We start from the raw sequence: 22,496 nt of genomic DNA, 5'->3' as shown, positions 1-22,496 counted from the left end.
GATTTTATATGCCCTTGAGGTGTGACAACTGTATTTTATCTCCTAGGAACTGTGGAATTCATTATGGACTCAGAGCACAATTTTTATTTCATGGAGATGAACACAAGGCTACAAGTAGAACATCCCGTCACTGAAATGATCACGGGAACTGACTTGGTGGAGTGGCAGTTCAGGGTAAGAATGTTTTTCCTAGTAAACATCAGTCTTGGGCTATGGATATAGCTTAGTGGTAGAGTGCTTGCTTAGCATGGATGATGCCTGGGTTCAGTCCCTGGCACTACCAGAAATAAGATCAGGGTTGAGAATACATCATGCTGTGAACTACTTTGGGTATGACTCATTTTTTTGTGGTTAGGATGAGGACAGGAAAATGTAAGATTTAAAAAACAAAAAACAAAAAACTGGCTAGGCAGTGATGGCACATGCCTTTAATCCCAGGAGGCAGAGGTAGACAGATCTCTGAATTCAAGGCCAGCCTGGTCTACAGAGCAAGTTCCAGGACAGCCAGGACTACACAGAGAAACCCTGTCTTGAAAAACAAACAAACAAACAAACAACATCTGATGCTGCAATGTTACTGGCACTTTAGGAACACAGATTCCAAATTTATCAATTACCTTCATCCCCCGCTTAGGCCCTGGGCTATAGGCAGGTGAGCTGTATCACTATATCTGGTCCTGATCACAGGCCAAGCCTTGTAATCTACCAAGAAAGCAACATTGTGGACCATGTTAGGTTTTAGAGGCAAGACATGCTAGCCAGGATGAAATGACCTAAGGAGTTGGGAGTGAAGAGCGAGGGGCATGGTCTTCTAGCAGTAGAGTGATCCATGTAAAGTTCATTTGCAGACTGCTGTCAGCCCATGAGTAGGTGCTCATTTGTAGTAACCATTCACAGCCAGTGTTCAGAAGGTATTGTAGTTTTTGACACTGTTGATGTATCTAACACACACACACACACACACACACACACACACACACGATCTGTAACTGTTCTAATAATATGAAAGTAGTAGTATGAATATTCTTGATTTCCAAAGGATTCTTGGTTCATTTCATGTACTGAGTCTAAGGTATTTTTTTCCATACTTTGATGATTAACTCATGACATTTGGATAACTTTGTCTTCTCAAAACTTCTGTGGACAATATTGTCATGTTTCCTTGGTGAATGATTAGTGGTTCGGATTGAGCCAAAGGATTCTTCAGGGTCTCTCTGTGGCAATGGAAATGAGAAATCCAGGCACAATGAGCTACTAAACATTAATAGTGTTGGAGAAAACTAGCAAGTGTGTTTGTTTCTAGAATCAAGAAGAGGGATTTTTTTTTTTCCTGAAGCAGTAACCATGTGATCCTATGGGCTGCTTGCAGCTGAAGACACGTCTGAATGTGGCCCAACAAAAAAATTGTAGTTACTTAAAACATTAGGAGGGGTTGTTGGTGCTGCTGTTGTTTTAATTATAACTTCATTGCAAAGTTCTAAGGCATGAACTTAGTAGATGACACCATCATGTTGCATTGTCAAAACGTTGGATACCTAATAGGACTTTAAAATTATGGAGGAACTGTGTTCTTAAGCATTTAGGAATGAGAAGGAAAACCAGGGATGTTTTTTTCTGGATCTTGGGGAAATGCAGGAGCTTCAGAAAAGGAAGCAAGCTTTCATCATCCAGAGCACATTCCAGAAATGAAGGAACTGGGGCCTGACATGGGGCATGAGGTGCTCTGGAGTCATGCATAGGGAAAGCAGGGGACCTTGACAGTTGATGAGTCAAGAATTGAGGCTTCAGGCCTGCCTCTACAGTCAGAGACTTCTTAAAAAGAGGACTCAGTGGTTCAACAGGTGAGTTCAGGTTACAGCACAGATGGCCAGCAGGACCCGGGGGATGCTGGGAAATCTGCAGCTACTTGTGTCTCTCTGAGAATGAAAATGGCACATCATTCCCAACCTAAAGGTGTAGTTAGGACCAGTCTCTCCTGGACTCGGATGGGAAGCCAGTGTCAGGCAAAAAAAGAAAAAAGAAAAAGAAAAAAAAGCCAGTAAAAATAAGCCAGTTTGAAAATAGTCTGTATAACAAGAAATTAGATTATATCCTAGAAGATGCAATGCATGGCCAACACTTTTTTCTTTTGCAAGTGAAGACAATTAGAACTCACTAGCTTATCAACAGGAGTTTCATTTTGAAACACAAAAGGAAAGGATGCCAGCAAGGACTTCTGTGGTTCTTACTGTAGCCAGACTCTGAATACAAAAGCTTGAAAAATTCCCTGGGCAGGGTGAGTGTGGGGACAATGGAGCCCAGGCAGTGTGGGTATGGAGACTGTGGCCTGAAACACCATCAACACACTTGATTTAGTTATTTCTACTTTGGTTCTGTATTGTGTGCAGTTCCTGACCCTTCTGTTGCAGGTTCTGAGGAATGTTCTCGTCTCTGTTGTGTGCTTACCTTTTCAGTTCAGAATCATATTTTACTCTTTTCTCCTGTGTCTTCCATGAGTTGTTGTTATTATTATTATTATTATTTTAATCTTGGGGGGAAAATTGAAGAGAGGAAGTGTCCACATGTCCTCTATTACATCAGTTTTCGACCTGTGGGTTGTGACCCCTTTGGCAAACCTCTGTCCCCAAAAATATTTACATTACATTATAACATTACATTATAACAGTAGCAAAACTATAGTTATGAAATAGCAGTGAAAATAATTTTATGTGTAGGGGTCACCACAATATGAGGAACTGCATTAAAGGGTCACAGGGTTATGAAGGTTGAGAACCACTGCTCTATTAGCTTTTTCCAAGTCATACTAATTGATGGGTAAAATGTATTTCAAATTGTATATAAGAGCCAAAACGATAAGTATTATAGTAACAGTGGATGATCATAGCTCTCCATCTTGTGATCTGGGTTACACAAACATCTTGTTCTTCTTTCTATCTCACTCTGTCACTCACTTGCTGGTGAAAATAGTGTAGATAGGCTGTTCACACTTACTTCATGCATGTGAATAATTCCAGACACCAAGTGGAAATATAAAGATAATTGGGGAACTGAGTATTATATTGTAAATGTAAACAGTGTCTTACCAGTAAGAAAGTTAGGTTTTCATGGTATTAAACACTGATATTTATACTTAGAAATTAGCCTTCAATTAGGCTTTCTCCACTTTAAAACTCTGGAACCCATGGTAATGAACAGATTATCCCCAGGCTGACTCTGCTTAAGGGGATGGACAGCACAGATTTCATTTGACTGCTTTATAGAATCCATACGTCCATTTTCACAGGGTATAAGCAAGACCACTGACCTGTGAGTCAGTGGTTAGTTAGTGTTAGTAACTCTAACGTGCATTTTCATAAGAAGCTCTATTTTGTTACCAGATTGCAGCAGGAGAGAGGATTCCCTTGAGCCAGGAAAAAATTCCTCTGCAGGGCCATGCCTTTGAGGCTAGAATATATGCAGAAGACCCTGACAATAGCTTCATGCCAGGGGCTGGACCACTGGTTCACCTCTCTACCCCTCAGGCAGACATGTCTACGAGGATTGAAACCGGAGTGCGGCAAGGTAACACTAAGTGAGATCAAAGCTATCACTGTAATTAAACTCACATTAAGTTACTTTTCTCTAAGATGAGGCCATACTGTGTTGGCCAGACTTAAACTCCTGGGCTCAAGTGAGTGTCCTACCTTTGCCTGCTAATGAGCTATGATCCATATGTGAACTATGGATCACACCACCATACCCAGATTTAACTGCATTATCATCTCGTGTGTGTGTGTGTGTGTGTGTGTGTGTGTGTGTGTGTGTATGTGTGTGTGTGTGTATGTGTGTGTGTGTGTAGTGTTTTACATTTTATTTATTTAATTACTTTGTGGGGTTTGGTGGGTTGCTGTATGTATGCCATGTGTGCATGTGGAGGCCCTGGGACAACACACGAGAATAGTTTCTTACCTATGGGCACAGGGGACTGAAGGCTTGGAACCTAAGAATGGAAATAAGTTTAATGTGAGTGGGTAGGGCTTTGCCTTGACCTCCACAGAGAGAAAGGGAAAGAAGATAGGCTGAAGAAAGCCGGCCCATGTGTCACTGAAGCACATGATAAAGCCTTGTTAGATTTTGGAGAAGCTTTTAAATCCACCTGATCCTTGGTTTCCTGGAAATCAAACTGTGCTGAGGGCACCTGCCATGCAGGCGTTGGTGAGGATGAGCATGAAGTGATGGGAGGAATGTGTTGTTCTGCCGTGCCTCATTCCTGAGTGGTGACATGGACAGTGTTTCTCAATTCCAGGAGATGAAGTCTCGGTGCATTATGACCCCATGATCGCAAAGCTTGTTGTCTGGGCCGCAGATCGCCCGTCAGCCCTGTCGAAACTGAGGTACAGCCTTCATCAGTACAACGTGAGTGAGCCGAGCCCTGTGCCAATGCCCTTTCTCGGCAGAGTGACCCTTTGTCTTCCCCAGAGGCTCCTGTTCTCACCTCATTCCTGCATTCCAATGTCAGACACAAAACAAGTCTTCACAGGGAAAGTCCCCAAGGGCGAGTGTAGGCTTTGAGCACTTTCAGTTAGGAAGAAAAGGATTGTAGACATAGAGCTGTTAGTGTCAGTGCTACATGCTAGTGAAATCATAGGCATCTGTAAATAAGGCCAACTATAGAAGTGAGTGTCGTCAGTTTTCTTTAAAAAATTAATGTAGCTAGAGTTTTCCTGCCTGGCCCACAGTCAGGACAAATCTCTGTCACCTGCCAGTCCCACAGCCGCTCAGACCCAACCAAGTAAACACAGAGACATATATTGCTTACAAACTGTATGGCTGTGGCAGGCTTCTTGCTAACTGTTCTTATATCTTAAATTAATCCATTTCTATAAATCTATACCTTGCCACATGGCTCGTGGCTCACCGGCATCTTCACATGCTGCTTGTCATGGCGGCGGCTGGCAGTGTCTCTCTCCGCCTTCCTGTTCTCTCAATTCTCAATTCTGTTAGTCCCACCTATACTTCCTGCCTGGCTACTGGCCAATCAGTGTTTTATTTACTGACCAATCAGAGCAACACATTTGACATACAGACCATCCCACAGCAAATTAATACTTATTTTCATCCATTTGACAGTTTATTTTTCTGTATCACATTAATTTTCCTGGTGCAAAAGTCCCAACCCCCTTAATTTCACTTCATAGAAGGATTTATGACACATGATTTTAAAATTATTGGGTGTTATTAATCTGCATCAATTTCCGTGTCTCTCACACTATGATTGTATTTGCTCTCCCCTGAGTGCCCCAGTGTTGAGAAGTCTGTTGCCTCCCCTTTGGTGTGTCTTTACCTTATACTGTCTGTTGACTGTCCTTGGTCCTGCTCACTCCTCAGACTCCATTTCCAGTTGTTGTGTTTCGAGCAGGACACTTGGATGTCCTCTGTCCCCTTGGGCAGCCTCAGTCTCTGTCGCAGCCTTTGGGAGGCAGGGGCTGCAACTATTTTCTCTCACTGTCCCCAGAGCCTGTGTCAGACCCTGGCACCTGAAACTGCTCAGTAAGTGAAATAAGGAATGGATGATAGAGTGAATGAATGCATGAACCCAAAGCCACAGTCACCTTTATCTTTAATCCTCTTATTATTGCTTTTTGAGAGGAGGTGATTAGGATTGATGATATTCCTTTTTTTTTAATTCTTATATCCATGTATAAACTTTGGATTTTAGTGTTGGAAGGAAGTTTCTTCCAAGCTTTTTATTCTTGTTCCCTCTCCAGTATCACAATCTTGCCTGCATTTGCAGTCATCCTATTTTGTGGAATGTTCTAAATAACAATCTTTGATCTCTTGAAAATAAATTCCATGTCTATTTTTGACATTCATCATTTTCCTAACCTAAGCCAATTAAATGTTTAACCTGAGCCAATTAAACACCCCTGCTGTACCACATCCCACATCCTGTTTCTCTTGTTAAGCTGGATTTTGAAGTGTAAGTCCAGATATGCCGTGATAAATCTGGTGACAGTTGAGTGTGACCCTTTTCAGTGGGTCATAGAGCAGATGCTTTTTTGAATATATTGTTTTCCCCACTCAGCAGGACCTGGGTTTGCTTTTCTTCCTAGATTGTCGGCTTGCGCACCAATGTGGACTTCCTGCTCCGGCTGTCTGGCCACCCAGAGTTCGAAGCTGGAAATGTGCACACTGACTTCATCCCTCAGCATCACAAGACACTCCTACCCACCCACAGCATCATAGCCAAAGAGGCTGTATGCCAGGCAGCTTTGGGGCTCATCCTCCAAGAGAAAGAGATGACCAGTACTTTCAGACTTCACACACAAGGTACAGAGCACACTTTTCTTCCCTTGCTATAGTCTCTGAATCAGCAAGAAACATGCTTCTCTTTCTGTGTGTCTTTCTTGCCTTTTCTGCTTCCACTGACTGATCCTATTATATGCAGATATTTTTCAGTGTGAAAAAGAACTCTGGAAAAGAACTCTTCATGTATCACAAGTGCATCATAAGCATAAGTACATACATTAGAAGTGCACATATAAGCACTACTGAACTCAGTAAATGTAGCTCGAACAATGCCCTAACATTGCAGAAATTGCTCTCTTTCTAGCTGAACACTGGTTCTTTCTGTATCTTGTGCTGATCCCTGTTGACTCTGCATTCAGCACTCTGGGTGGTTTGCTCCATTGTACCCACTGTACCTACAGCAAAGCCCTTGGTTGCCCTAGAACACTGGAGATCCAGATTGCTTTGAGCTAGCCGTGTTTCATTACTGAGTTTCTTCTTCCTCTTTTTCCATCCCATAATTAAATTTCTGTCTGAATAGAGATTTCGGTCCTTCAGGGTGTCAGAGGATATGCTGTGGGAGGATCTGTTCTGGTTGCCACATGCTTTCCTCCTCCAGCATGCTCTGATGGTTGCCCAACCTTTTCCTGGCAACCAGTTGCCTCATAGGATGGTGTATTATAGCTTCAGTCAGCTCTGCATTGAAAGGTCCCCCACTCCCTGCCCCCACTGTCCCCAAACTAATACAAAATCTGCATTCTCAAACTTGCTCCCAGTATTTACTCAGGATAATGTTGAACATTGGATTAAACATAATTTTAAGTCTCTTTCTCTTTTATTATTAGAATTATTATATTAATTTTTTTGTTTTTAGTTTATTTTTATTTATGTGTATGAGTGTTTTGCCTGTATCTGAGTCTGTGCTCTGTATATATACAGTGCCTGTCAAGGCCAGAAGAGGGACCCTAGGATTGGACTTAGGCATGGTTGTAAACCTCCATCCATCTGGGAATCCCACCTAGGCTGTTGGGAAGAGCAGCTGCTGCTGCTGACCACTAAGCCATCTCTTTAGCCCTGGTATTGTTAAATGTTCTTGCCTCCTATAGGATTCTATTAGCATCTTTGATTTTAGATGTTTTCAAATCATTATATTGAAAGCTTAAAGAATGCAACTACGTCTTTAGATTTGTTTGCTCTATTCTCACTTTGCTCCTTTACTTTTTAAATTTATAAGTATCACGCTTACAGGCTCCATCCACACACTAGATGGCTTTAGTTTAGTTACACCACTGTCTCTGGGTTGTATCCAGCAGAGCATGCACACCTCAGCACATAGAGCTGAGCCAGTGACACAGAGACCCAGTGAAAGGAAAACAATGAATGTTAGAAACTGGGGCAGGGTGGGGACCTCTGTGCCACCAGAGGACAAGAGCTGACTTACATACAATCAGATTCTTCCAGAGAAGCTGGGACTTGTCATATGAAAGTCTCTGAGACGTAAGTCAGAGTATCTACCTTAAGTTTAAAATAGTAAGAACCGAGCTGCCAATTGAGGACCTGTGGTTTAGATTTGCGTTTGTAGAGTATACTTGGGAGCTTGATACTTGTAATTTTGTTGTTGCATTTTAAATTTTTTCTAGATCAATTCTCTCCGTTTTCATTCAGCAGTGGGAGAAGACTGAATATCTCTTACACCAGAAACATGACTCTGAGAAGTGGTAAAAGTGGTAAGTAACGTTTCATTACAAGAGAAATGTAGAGTGTAGAAACACAGCACAAAAACACTTCTAGCCCGGTCATGCTCAGTCAGCTGTGAGATTTTAAATAGCCAGTGGAGTTGATTGGCAGGGTCATGGGGTTAATGGTGTACATTCTCTCCCTACTTCTGTGCTTTTAAGTATTCTAAAAATATGCCGTAAGACATACCTACAAACAACTGAAGTGAAATGTGACAAAGTATTAGTGAGGAGACCAGGGTCTGATCTGAGGCAAGGCCTTTCTCCTGAGCTCTTTGTACTTTTTATTGCTCTGCAGGCTTTCTGCTCTAAGAACATCACTTTTAGATAAGAAAACAGTGTTCAAAACTGTCGGGGACAGAGGGTCACCCACTGTTCAGGCAGTGCCTTGAGATCCGTGTGGACTGGGCCACTGAAGAGCTGTTGTTTAGTCTATGTCTCATCGTATGAGTATTTATCTTCACCACAACATAATGCGGGGAACGAAGGGAGTCCCAGCTCATGTGTGGATTCTGATGCTGAAGCCCAGAAGTAGGGTAACTTACCGAAGGCCAGGCAGGACAGAGCATCATGGGTGCCCACTCCTTTTGATACTGACTTCATGCTTTTCCTAACTCCTTTTGGTTGGGTAGTTTGGTGTTTATTTTCTAACTGTGTACTAGTTTGAGAAGGCTCAAAGACTAACTTACTTTAACTAAAAAGTTAGAAGATGGTGGCACCTAAGCCAGAAGAAGGTGGTTAATAAATCATGACCAGGCAGGATACAGAGGATCTTAATCCTGTGATAGTCAGTCACCATCCCTTCTGCTAGAGGACAGTGTGCATGAGAAGCCAGAGTAGGTGAAGTATGCTGGATATGAGGATGTGAGGTATCCTTGAGCTATGGCAGCTCTCATAAAAAGCAGGCGAGCTGGCTAAAGCAGCTCCCTGTCAGCAGATCAGTCCCCCTCTTTGAGGAGAGCAGGACCTTTTGACTCTAGATATCATAGACATCATTACAGTGTAGCAAATACTTCCTTCACAAAGCGATTGCATTGTGACCATTATGTCACCCTCAGCCTAGGTGGACATTGCTAGAACTATACTGGGTGATCTCCAAGCCTTCACAAAGAAAGTTTGCAAACACCCCTCCACTCTACAGCATAACTGGTGTTATTCCTGCATCTTGGGTTAGAGTGTTTACTCATATCATCCTAAAAAGCAGCCTCTAAAATCTGAGGATGTCTTGTGAGCAACTCCTGCATGCTGACTGTAAACATCAGTGAGGAAAATTGCAGTGACCTTTGCAACCTAAATTAAACAGACAAATCACATATTCCACTGTAATTCATATGAGCCAGCTGTGCTATTTGGCATGGGTCTTCATTAAATCACTGAGTAGTATTTTGAATTATGCTGAATTTTATTAGAATTAAAAATGTTTTGATTTAAAAATGAGTAAGTATGTAATTGAAAAGCCAACATGATTGCTGTTCACTATATACTTTTACCACTATTCCACAAATATAATCTGATTCTGAATGTAACTCACTGGAAACGTTCTAAGGAGTCCTTGAAAACTGCTAATGGACAGTGGCCAGGAGAGTATCCCAGACAGGAAGCCCCAAATATCTATGAATCTAAAGTAGAACCCATTTTCAGTTTTCTTTAATGACAATGACCAAGTGTTTCAATGCTATGTTTATGACCTGAATTTTTATATATTATTTTGTTACTGTTGGCCATGTTTCTCGGAACCCTGTGTTGGCTCTCAATAATAATGATAATAGCTTACATTTATTGAATGTTTTCAGATACAGTATTAAACATTTTCCAGAGATTATCTCATTTGCATTTTAGAACAGGCCAATAAGAGTCATGCTATTACTAGTGCCACATTTATTATCAACAACTAATCTTTCTTAGCCAAGGACAAAGCTCAGATATCAATCATTTTCCAAAGGTCATAGAAAAATAATTCAATCCAGGGTTCGACCCCACACCCTGAGGAATATATACTTATATAACACTATACCCTGAGGAATGTATACTTATATAACACTATATAACCTTGCCACGCCTTGTTAAATGTATAACAAGCTGTTTAAGATTCTCTGGTGGGAAACAAAAGTAACTGGGGGAGGGAATAACAATTTCACTCTGTGGAATTATAATCAAACCTTTACTATAATTCTGCTTGCTTTCATGTCACTTAAACACTCTTAATATTTTGTAGTGGAAAGAAAAATGATGTGGTGTAATTGGAAGCATTTAAAAATTTAAAGCATGCTTATAATATGTAGGGTGGAGAATTTTCACCCACCCAGTGTAAAGCTTTTGAAAACAGTTATGCTGATAGATGTTGACAAAAGTAAGTTAGTTTCTTGTGTGTGTGTGTGCCTAGGATTATGCCATTAGGAAGTGTATATGGTTGGAATGTGGGTGTTGTAGTACTTGAAGGTGCAGGCCATGAGGTTATTGGAGTTTATTTGTAAACAGTTTCAACTTTTCAGGGTTTTTTTAAAGAGAAAATTGCTCATAAACTGGGATGAAGAGAGAATCCTAACTGTTTTATAGGTAGAAGTCTATTAATGTTCAAAAGAGTGAGTTCAAAGACCTACCACTGTGAACCTGGTGTAAATAAGTGTGCACCACTGTGATGTGAGGAGATGGGGAAGTAGGAACCATGAGCAAAGAGGCATTTGGGAGTGTCAACTGGTCCATTTTCCAGTTTGCTTAGAGCTGAGTCACACATAGAGGATAGGTAGAAAACAAAGCTGAGAGTTTTGGACTCTACATATTATGATCATGCTTTAAGTTTTTTAGGAGAAAATGCCTCCGATTACACCAGATCAATTTTCTTTCCATTTCAAAACATTACGAGTGTTTAAGTGACATGAAAGCAAGCAGAATTATAGTAAAGGTTTGATTATAACTTCACAGAGTGAAATTGTTATTCCCGCCCCCCCCCCAGTTCCTTTTGTTTCCCACCAGAGAATCTTAAACAGTTTGTGATACATGTAACAAGGCGTGGCAATTTAGCAGGGTGTAGTGTTATGTAAGTATACATTCCTCAGGGTGTGGGGTCGAACTCTGGCTTGAATTATTTTTGTAATTAAAAATTCCTGGTAATTACAAATTCCCAGGACAGTAATTTGAATATGGAAATGAAAGGGTTGAGATGGGAAGCAGGGAGGGCCCAGAAGATGCCTTGAGAGCCAGTCAGCCTAGGTCAGGAAGGCAAGGAGGAGACTCATAGGACAGGTTTTGGAAGGAAAGAAATGTTATTAACATGTGCAGCTCTAGTCACAAAAATGTCATTGTTAACATTCCCATGCCTGCTTAATGGCCAGACAATGAAGGGACACAGACAGAGTGACTTAGCCAAGACCGCAGAGGCAATCAGATGGGAGGTTTGGGTCTCAAGCCAGACCTTCTCTTTGCTAGTTGACTAGTTGACTGCATTTTCTGCACTATCACTATAACCTTTTGTGTGCCGGGGAAAATATATAAAATACTAAAAGTACATTTCAAAAGAGAAACGTTTGCCAATCTACCTGTGCTGAGCCTGGTCAGAGGCTACAAAGGAAAACATTGTATCCCCTGGAGTTAAGATGGTGCCTTTTCTTGCAATACCAGAATAACTTAGAGTTGAGAGGGGGAATTTAATCATCTCCATTGTTTACATAATGTTTTCTTTTTTTTTTTTCTTCTTCTTCTTCAATTTTCCCTTATTCCATAAAGATATAGTCATAGCTGTGACGTATAACCATGATGGGTCATATGACATGCAGGTAAGCCTTGTTGGTTCTGGTCTTAGCTCAGAGCCAAATCCTATCTTTCTCATACTGAGTGGGGTTGGTTTTCCTTCTCAGGTTTTCCTTCGGCCTTTGACCATTATGACTGTAATGAGAATGCCATGTGCTTTTATTTCAGAGCAGTTTGAGGGACTCACCCCTGTATTGTTTCTAACCTGTTTATTCAGTTTGGCTATGATTTCCTTAAGCATAAAAACTTAGCAAGAAGAATAACCTCGAATTAAATAGCTAATAAGCCCCTCAGGTATGTGCACACATTTCACCAAAATAGCAGCACTCAGATTTTTGAGATTAGGAACCCAATACAGATTTAAAAATTATTGAGAGGTCAGATGTGCAAAGAGCTATTAGAAAATTTAAGAAAATTAGGTGTACAGCTTAATGGTACAGATGTTGTATAACCATTGCCACCACCCATCAACAGATAAAACAAAAACTTTCCTATCTTTTTCCTCTAGTTTTTGACAATTTCCATCATAAATACAATGTATTGTGAACACCTCTTCCATTGCCTTCTCTTATTCCCTACTTCCACCCCACCCTCCAACACTTCCTTCTTCCCAACTAGTCCCCCCCCCCCCAACTGTCATGTCTTTGTTTTAATCCACTGAGCTAGTTAGGGTTGCTTGTATAAGCATGGGTAGGGAGCTATTTGCTAGAGGCAACTCACAGCTGCTTACACCATTAAAGGAAATGATACCCCTTCCCAAGCAACCATTAACTGCCAATGGCCCCTCTCCCCCCTCCTCCTCTTTCTCCCCTGGTAGACCTGGGGCCTCATAGGCCCCTCCCCATCCATGATAAAATGTTAAAGAGACCAGTCTTGTGCAGGTACGGCTGTTGGAAAAATGCCACTAGGAACAGGTGCACAGGGAGTGCTTCAAAGTTGTTTAATTGTGTGTGTGTGTGTGTGTGTGTGTGTGTGTGTGTGTCCCCAAAAGTAGAATTGCTACATCATGCAGTGATTCTGTTTTTCATTTTTGAGGAAGTGCCATGCTGTTCCCTGAAGCAGCTGCAGCATTTGCATTCCCACCAGTAGTGCACAGGACTGTTTCTGCATCCCGGCCATAGTACTTGTGGGTTCCCCCTCTGTTTAATAACAACCATCCTGATAGGTGGCAGTGGTCAGGCACTGAAGCTCTAATTTGTAAATGACTTAAGGATGATGGCTTCTTCTTGTGTGTGTGTGTACTTGCTGGCCACTGGTATGTCTTCTTGGGAGAAATTTCTCTCTGCAACCTTTGCCTATCTGTATTTTAATCCAGTTATTTTGTTGTTGCTGTTGAGTTGTAGGAAAACTAGAAAAAATATAAAATCTAATATCAAGTACCCATTACATTAGCCATCATAAGTGTTATATTCTCACAGGTCCAGTGGCTTCTACAGAATTCTCCTCCATGCTTATGGGGGAAAATGTTTTAAAAGGTAGACAGCATCTTGGTCCTATTATGAAAACGGTTTAATTTTGCAGGTTCTCTAAATGGCTGTTGGAAAACTCAAGGAATCTAAGTCATTGTCACTCCAGGGCAAAGCTTAGGCTAGCCTTTAATTAAAAGAAGTCTGTTGGCAAAATGAAATGCTAAAAAGGTTCTTATTGTTATTTATTCATTTGTGGATGTTTCACTCATGAGTCTAGAGCCTGTGTGGAAGTCAGAGAACAATTCACAGGAGTCAGTTCTCTGTTTCCTGTGAGTCCTAGGAATCAAACATGAAACTCAGGCCATCAGGTGTGGTAGCAGGCCATCTTGCCTAGCTCCTTAAGAGGATGTTAAAATGTAGGAATTCAGCTACAAGTTCAGTAAATATATCACATTTAATATGAACTGAAGGATTTCCAATTCTGAATGGATTTACCGTTTACATGTGGTAGAATTCCCAGCACTTTGAGACCTAGCAGTTTTCTCTGTCTGCGCTTCAGATCAGCCATGGGAAGTCACCCACTTTGGATACGTACACTGTTTCCTTCATATTGGCCTCTGGTTTGGGGACCTTTTCTTGTTCCTTGATGACTAGTAAATTGACAGTTGCCCTGGTTGGCTCATGGGAATAAATGTGTTTTTGTGAATTTTTAGACAAAACTTTTATACCCTGAGATTTCACAGATATTCAAATAGCTATTTTAGTAGCTTGGAGGGTGGAGTCAATGTCATGTTTAACTTAAGGGAGATGAGAACAAATACAAATTCCACCATGTAACCTACGTCACTTTAGCCCCAGCAGCATATTTGTGAAGAATAGATACAGATTCTATACTAATATGATGGGAATTGGAAAGAAAAACATAGATTAAATGGATTTTCTGTGTGAGGGAAATTTTCTCTTGCATGTATGTTCAAGAAAACACTCTTTAAAACAAGAAAATGTGTCCTTTTACCAGCTCCCTTGAGACATAAGTTGTCTTCTGACATAGCCCCTGAGAGCAAGACAACTGTGACCAGTCCCCAGCTCGTCTGTCCTTTCAAATCACAACCAGAGTCCATGGAGTCAGTCAGCCCTGTGTGCTGCTGAGATAAAGGAAGTGCCCTCTGTGTGGGTCCAGTTTCATTCTGTTTCATGGCTGAGCTTGGCACACGAAAACTGCATTTAACTTAAGAACTCGGGAATGAGTACCAGCATGTAATATAGCCAGGGGAATTGAATCATTTTGTCTGGTTTCTGTTAATTTAGTTGTATTTTGAATTATGTGCATGTAGAGGGTGGAGTGTGTGCAATTGGGTGAAGTTACCCGAAGAGACCAGAAAAGGGCATCGGATCCCCTGGAGCTGGAGTTACAGGCAGTTGTGAGGTGCTTGACATGGGTGCAGGGAACCGAACTCAGGTCCTGTAGGAGCAGCGTGCTCTTCACAGCTGAGCCATCTCTCTAGCCCTTCGATGTGTTCTTTTATTTGACCTGTTTATGTTATTCTTTCCATTTTTAAGTGAACTTTCATCTGGCATTATGCTGATAGGAATAACATATATAGTTATTTTTTTTCTTCTAATCATTGTACTGGTATTTGTATCTAAATTGTTCTGGTTAGGAATCTGGGGGTGGGGGTTCTGCATGGTTCCTTGAAAAATATACCTTTGAAACTGCTAATGATGAAGACATTTTGACTTTATTAACTCTACATAGTCATTCATTTTAAAGCCTTTTTCCCCCCCAGATTGAAAATCAGACCTTCCAAGTCCTTGGTGACCTTTGCAATGAAGGAGGCTGTACCTACCTGAAGTCTTCTGTTGACGGAGTAGCCAGTAAATCCAAGTTCGTCATCCTCGACAACACCATCTACCTGTTTTCCATGGTGATGTCTCACTCTTGTCTTGTTTTGATGAGGTTTCAGTCTGCTGCTCAAGCTGGGCTAGGACTCATGGAAATCCTCCTGCTGTAGTTTCCCCGAGTTCTAGGATTGGGTGTAGGCTACCATGTCTGGGTTTCATGATAGCCCTCTTGGGGTTTGGGATGGAACTGATTAACCAGAAGCATTTCACTGAAAGGCCCACTTCCTTCAGCCACTGAGATCATGTTCGCCCAGTTTCCACCTCCACATTTCTTTGCCACAGTCCTACCTTTCTAGTTCTATTCATCTATTTTGTTCCCGCAGATTCTCATTGTTACACATGACAGTTTTCTTCTTAGAATTCAGAAATGAAGCTTACCCTCTCCTTGTGAGAGGCTCTGCTCTCGGCGTGGGCATTCCCCCATACTGTATCCAGACCCATCCCTGTGTCACTTGGAATCCTGGGGTTGGGGACAAGGTGACCACGGGAGAGCAGTCTGGACCAGATGCTTGTGGCAATAAAAAAGTGGATGGGGTTAGTGGCAGTGACTTGGCACTCAGAAGAGAGCCAAGGCGAGCTTGGCTTGGCCTTGGTTCAGAGCCTGATGACCAGTGAGCCCTCAGCTCCTGGGCCATGGAGAGAACTGTCCATCAGAGAGATGGGGCCATATCAAGACCACGGTGTTTATGGGGAAATGACTTTAGTGACTGCACTGTGCCTAAAGTCAAGGACAGTGCAGCTTTTCCAGTAGCTCTCTTCTGCAGCCAACATTGCTATAACAGTGCCAGGCTGAGAGGCAGGCCGTGGAGGGGCAAACAGCTCTGGATGGTAAAGCTGTCCTGGATCAAGCCCTGGCCCTGCCACCCGGCAGCTGTGTGACCTTGTACAGTTAAACTTTCCAGGCTCTGGTTCTGCCATCTATAACCTTGACTAGTTAGCAGACTTACTTTATAGAATCGAGAATTAATGGCATAGTGTGTATGTAAGTGTAAAGTTCTTACTGTAGATTATGTTATCCACAGTAAAGATGCCACTAAAAATCACTTCCAGAAAGTGACCATCCTGTCACTTACAGCCCTGTCCTTTAATTCTTAATCCCTGACCAGGCATCTATACCATGACCTCTGTGTCATGGGAGATGAGACTGATCGAGGCTTAGTAGCCTCTTAAGATCACTAAGCTTCATTAGAACCTGGGTGTCAGTAGTGACTAATAGTCACTAATAGCATGAATCAATCCCTTGGGTGTCCTACTGAACATAAAGAGATGAGATGCTGATTCTATGTTCACTGTTTTGTATAGGAAGGAAGTATTGAAATTGGCATTCCAGTACCCAAGTACTTGGCCTCAGCGAGCTCAGAAGGAACTCAGGGCGGTACCATCGCTCCTATGACTGGAACTATTGAAAAGGTAATTAGGGGGCATCTGTGAAATGATGTCCGAAATGGCTCGTAAATGTCCTTTTGGAGCTTGGTATATCCTTTCCTCTCCTAAATTTTGCTCATTGGAAAGCAGTGACTTCAAGAAAATAAGAAGAGTGAAATATAATGGTTCAACTTTCAATGTATATAACTACCAGTTTTTGATAAAGATTAGTGGGTTTTTGTATGGGGGTGTGTATGTGTATGTGTGTGCTACATGCATGAGCCTGAGTTCAAATCCAGAGCCCCATACATGTTGAGAACCCTACACCTGAGCTCCACCCCAAGACTGCTGGGGAGGGTTGCTTATTTGTTTTTTAATTTTAATTTTATGTATGTGTGGAGGTGTTTTGCCTGTTTGCATGTGTGTGCAGTGCCCACAGAGGCCAGAAGAAGGTATCAGAGCCTCTGGAACTGGAGTTAGAGACAGTTGTGAGCTGCCATGTGGGTGTTCTGGAGGAGCAGCCAGCGCTCTAACCGCTGATCCATCTCTGCAGCTCTGAGGCCGCTATTTTGAAGGGAAGAGTTTACTTCATGGTACAGTGCGTTTGAAGGGAAGAATTTACTTCATGGTACAGTGTGTCCTACCTGGTTCCGTGAGCCTATGATGTCAGCCTCGTGGCAGATTGGGGCCTGAGGGTCACCTGAATTTGAGGCCAGCCTGGGCAACAAACACAGCAAGACTCTGTCACAACAAAAGAAAGAAGTACAGCTAACACCATCTAGGAGCATGGTTCAGTGGAGGAGCATGGCTCAGTGGAGGAGCATGGCTCAGTGGAGGAGCATGGCTCAGTGGAGGAGCATGGCTCAGTGGTGGGGCATGGCTCAGTGGTGGGGCATGGCTCAGTGGAGGGGCATGGCTCAGTGGAGGGGCATGGCTCAGTGGAGGGGCATGGCTCAGTGGTGGAGCATGTGCTTAGCATTCCCAGGGACTTGGCTTCAATCCCTGGTGCCAGAGAAAAGAAAGAGAGAAGGAGATAGGAGGCGTGAATAAAGGACAAATCAGTGCATTTTTTCCTCTTTATAGTGTCATGTTTCCCAGGCTGCTCTTGAATCCTGGGCCAAAGTGATCCTCTTCTCTCAGCTTCTCAGGTGCCACAAACCCCAACTCAGAATGTATTTTTAAGAATGAAGATTTTGTCATGAAATAATGACATAATTGCCTATGTGTTAAAATGAGTTTGGAAGGCTGGTTGGGGACCCACGTGGCTCAGGGTGGGGTGCAGGTTGGAGAGGAAGTTGTTTTTGTGGCTTTGAGACAGGGTTTCAGTGGGTAGCCAGGCTGGCCTCAGACTTAGAGCGCTTGTCTTGCCCTTCCTCCGAGTGAGGAAATTACAAGCACACACTTCCACACCCAGCAAACCACGTGATCTGATACAGTCTAAGGATACAGTCGGGGTACTCACTTGACTGTTGCTTGGCACTAACTTCCACACACATGAAACTACGTAAGTTTATTCTTCATGGTTCTGGAGGTTGGGAAAATCTTGGATCATGTGACTAGTGAGTTTGCTTCTTGGTATCACAGTGGACAGACTGTCTTCTCCTCCTAGTGTCCCCACATGTCGAAAGGCACAGGACCTCTCTTGGGCTTTCTCGGTGACAGTACAGATCCCTGGTGACCTAATTAATCACCTTTGAGAAGCCCTAGCTTCAAACCTTGGATTTACTATTTCAACATGAATTTCAGCAGGATACAGACATTCACATGGTAGCACAAGACAATCTAATTTCTTTGGGGTAGATATCTGGTCTCCCTAATACATTAAGTCATACCAATTCCATTGTGGCTGGAGATGTGGCTGTGACAGAAAACCTTCTTCACATACGGTGAAGTCCTGGGTTCATTCACCAGCACTGCAAAAAGTAAAACTTAGCTGTATATTCTTAGAACAAAAAAAAAAAAAGAGGAAAAGAATTATTTAGTCTCCCACCGTTCTCCGGTGTGTGAGCTGACAGAGTTAGATCTGCCTTTAGCTTGGTCAGTCTCTATTCACACCAGCCTTCCACAGTGAGGGATGCCTGCAGAGAATAGTCATCTTATGTCTGAAGGTGGACACACAGTGGCTTTGTGAGACTGTACTGAAGAAGCGTCACCAAGAACTGGGTGATCTTTGGAGCATCCAGAGATGCTTATTGCTTATGACTGTGAGAGCTAACTCCCTGCTGGTGTCTTTATAGACTGCTCGGTAGCTGTATTAACTAAGAAGACAGTTAGTCTACATCAGCTCATTAGTCTGGTAGAACTGGAGAGAGGGATGGACATCCTTTTCTCACATGAGGACTAGTTACACACTTGTAACACAGACTCAACATTTTGAAAGGCCATCATAAGCAACTCCCAAACTAGAAAACTAGTCAAGAGCCTCATCCTCCACCCTGTATGAGACATTAACAGATATCTGTCCTTCCCTGTATCATTTATATGTATACATTTCCCTGTACCAGATGTCAGGTCTGTCCTGATTATATTCATGAAAAACGAAACAGTACAAAGTTATGTAAAATCCATTCATCTGAGTCAAGCAAAGGTAGGTCACAACCTAAAGAGACTAAGCACATACACTCAACAGTGCTAGCAGTGCTGGGTGGACCTGGCAGAGTCCAGTTTCCCTGGTACATCTGTCCTTGGCAAATAACCCCGACATGTAGGCCTGTGCTCCTGTTCCATTTGTTCACATACCAGCTCTGTGAACAAGAAGGACCTGTGTTTCAATGCATCCCTCAATCTCTAGGTGTTTGTGAAAGCTGGAGACAGAGTAAAAGCCGGAGACTCTCTGATGGTTATGATCGCCATGAAGATGGAGGTATGTGAAATCCCAAGTTCAGTTGCCCAGTAAGCCTTGGGAGCAACCCAGCCTAGCTGTGCTTTGCTTTATTTGATAGGTTAATAACATTTAAAATACTGAGAGTCATGAGCTGTCTCTAAGTATTAATTGCAAAAGCTAAAGCAACCATCCTTCTGGTAAATTCATTTTCATCTTGTGAAGCCATACCTGCCATTCTGAACATACTGAAATTATCATCAGCAGTATCACAGCCGAACACTCACTGTGGCTATTTCCTAAAGCTGAATTAAGGATGACAAGTGTTAGACGGTAGGCCAGTAGCTTCCTACTTTCACTTTGGAAGCTTTGTAGACCTGCCTCCCGAGTTGAACGGGGCCCTCCAGCAGGAAGGCCACGTTGTAATACTGGGATTGAGCCCAGGACTCCGTGCAGCTAGGTGGCCACACTCATGGCACCCCAAGTCCTAGTCCTTCACATAAGCTTCCCACATGCAAGTGTGCTGTAAAACCTGGTTGAGACTGCTCATTAGACAGGAGCTTCCCAGTCTCGTCCTTGATAGTGTTACTGCTCAGTACTGACTCTTCTCAACTGTGAAAGTGTCTCCATTTTCTCTGTGGATGGCGATGTGTGTAAACAAACAAACTGAGAAACCATAAAGCATTGAAGGTATTAGCTGTTTTTTTCATTTTTGTCTGCCTCTCATGGCTTGGTGTGGGCATGGCCCTCAATAGCATGACTACCATTGTTGTTTATGTCCCTACAGCATACCATAAAAGCTCCAAAGGATGGCAGGATAAAAAAGGTGTTCTTCAGAGAAGGGGCCCAGGCCAACAGACATGCACCTTTAGTGGAGTTTGAGGAGGAATCTGACTAATTCGAGTTGTAATGAACTGTGTCCATCAAAGAAAGCGGCTGCCCAGCATCTTACCTACCTGGATACAGCAAGTGCCTCTTGAATTTCTAGATCCCAGGAAGAGGAACTTTATTAAATAAATGATCATGTGATTGTAAAACCCTTTCATACTTACAAATTATCTCAAAAGATTTCGTAGAAATAAAACTGAGTTGTATTTTTTTTTTTTAAGAAACTATTGTTTGCCTTAGATCTTGTATGTTTACTCTTTTAGAAGTAGGGTAAAAGGCAGCTTGATTAAGAGAGAAGTTAAAAGGAAAAGTCATGTAAGTGAATGGCTTTCCAGTTCCCCCTGATGAAAATACAGTAACATACTTCAGAGGCAGGGGTCACAGAGCTGAACTCAACCACAGGTCACTTAATTATTTTAAGACACAAGTGTCACTTATTTCTAGTCCTTGTGTTTGGAAAGTTTCTCTTTAGATTCTTCTGCCTTTATTGTACTTGCAGGCAGCCTGGGAAGCCCTGAGTGAGTGACGTCTTGACTGAATGTGTCCTGTTGATCTGGGCATGGCCATGTCAAGGATCTTAGCCTTAGACCCAAGGAAAATGGCACCCCACCCACCTCCACCCTGAGATTCCCTTGCGGGGTGAGGCTCAGGGGAATTTTGTACAAAGCCTTCCTCTGTTTCCTGTGCAGATATTGATATTGTGTGCAAACATTGTCCACCATAGCTTTCTACTCCCAGGATGTTTACAGCCTGCTCTCCTGCAGAGACCACTCCTACTAAGATTAGCTAACCTGTGGCCTCGACCCAGCTGTATACCATAAATGCTGCCTCCTTGTTTACCTGTATACCATAACCTCGCCTCCTTGTTCAACTCTATGTAATTAACACTCTGAGCATCCAAGGTGATGTGATTTCTCCATGGATGGAGAGTCCAGTCCATCTAGTCCCAGTCTTTTCTGGTGTCTCTGGTGCTCGTCTTTTCTTCATTCCCTTACCACCCCAATCAGGTCTGTCCCTGGAGGTGTGCTGGCCATGGCAGTACTGCACTCACTAAGTGGGCATCTTAAAAAGCGTTTGTATCATACTCGGATGTTATTTATCTTTAATTTGGATAAATTAAAAAAAATGGTTTTGCACAAATTGGCTAGAGGGCCAAGGAGATAGATGGCAGAGTGATTCAGGTGCCTACACAAAAGCAAGAGGACTGGAGTTCGGATTCGGAGTGCCCTGAAAATGCCAGGCAAGCATGCCATCTTGCCTACAGTTCCACCCTCAGAAGGCAGAGACCGGATCTTTGGTATGAGCTGGCTAGCAAGACCAGCCATAGCAGTGAGCTCTGAGTTTGGTTGAGAGACCTGGCCTCACAGTGAGGAGGAAGCAGAATTGAGGAAGATCCGGACATCAACCTCAGGCCTCTACACATGGATGACACAAAGGAATGGGGACGGAATAGAGAGGAGGGCTGAGAAGGGAAGGAGGAAGGCTGGGGGTGCAGCAAAGTTCTGTGGAGTCCCAGGGAATGGAATTAGGGCTGGAGGAGAGGCATCTGCAAGCACACGGCTACAGGGCTGGGTGTTATGGAGGGTGAGGATCACCTGGTCAATCATCTAATCGGAGGTGGGCATAATCATGTCAGAATTTCCAAACCCTATGCCCTGGATGTCAAGGGAGTGGTTCCAAAGGCAGTATTGACGACGGTGGCAGACAGGAGTGGGGTCTCCCATGGTCTGATTATCTGCCCTAGTTAGGATGTTCATTCATTCATCAAGGTAACATCTCCTGGATGTGATTGAAAGCTGGCTGTAGCTAGAGTTTTCCTGCCTGGCCCACAGTCAGGGCAAATCTCTCTCACCTGCCAGTCCCACAGCCCCTCAGACCCGACCAAGTAAACACAGAGACTTATATTGCTTTCAAACTGTATGGCCATGGCAGGCTTCTTGCCAACTGTTCCTATAGCTTAAATTAATCCATTTCTATAAATCTATATCTTGCCAAGTAGCTCGTGGCTTACCAGCATCTTCACATGCTGTTTCTCATCGTGGTGGCTGGCAGTGTCTCTCTGACTCAGCCTCCCACTTCCCAGCTTTATTCTCCTCCTTGTCCCGCCTACACTTCCTGCCTAGCCAATAGCCAATCAGTGTTTTATTTATTGACTAATTAGCAACACATTTGCCATACAGAACATCCCACAGCAGCTGGCTGGTGTGGAAATGGGTGTTTCAGGGAAAGCTTTGTGAGCAGGTGTGACCAGGGTAAGATTCATTAAGGAAAACCCAGGGGTGGGGGGTTTAGACTAAGAAGTGTGAGGCGGCAGCAGCGCCTAACCGGACAGTGAGCTGGTGTTGTCCTGTGCCTGAGCAG

General features: G+C 42.9%; 1 protein-coding gene across 1 annotated transcript in view; it reads left to right on the top strand.

Moving 5' to 3' along the window:
* Mccc1 (methylcrotonyl-CoA carboxylase subunit 1) overlaps positions 1–20,346 on the top strand; it is a 46,506-nt gene extending 26,160 nt beyond the window's left edge. Inside the window, exons 10-19 of the mRNA XM_059265365.1 lie at positions 47–174; positions 3,378–3,561; positions 4,286–4,395; positions 6,093–6,309; positions 7,908–7,994; positions 11,727–11,776; positions 14,947–15,084; positions 16,364–16,471; positions 19,218–19,289; positions 20,035–20,346. Coding sequence (XP_059121348.1) covers positions 47–174; positions 3,378–3,561; positions 4,286–4,395; positions 6,093–6,309; positions 7,908–7,994; positions 11,727–11,776; positions 14,947–15,084; positions 16,364–16,471; positions 19,218–19,289; positions 20,035–20,145 — 1,205 coding nt within the window. The 3' untranslated portion in view covers positions 20,146–20,346. The remainder of the gene's footprint in view (positions 1–46; positions 175–3,377; positions 3,562–4,285; positions 4,396–6,092; positions 6,310–7,907; positions 7,995–11,726; positions 11,777–14,946; positions 15,085–16,363; positions 16,472–19,217; positions 19,290–20,034) is intronic.
* Positions 20,347–22,496: the final 2,150 nt, after the last annotated feature.

Source organism: Peromyscus eremicus, chromosome 6, assembly GCF_949786415.1.
Source record: "Peromyscus eremicus chromosome 6, PerEre_H2_v1, whole genome shotgun sequence".
NCBI lineage: Eukaryota > Metazoa > Chordata > Mammalia > Rodentia > Cricetidae > Peromyscus > Peromyscus eremicus.
The sequence above is the reverse complement of the archived record's forward strand: the minus strand, read 5'-3'. Positions and strand labels throughout refer to the sequence as shown.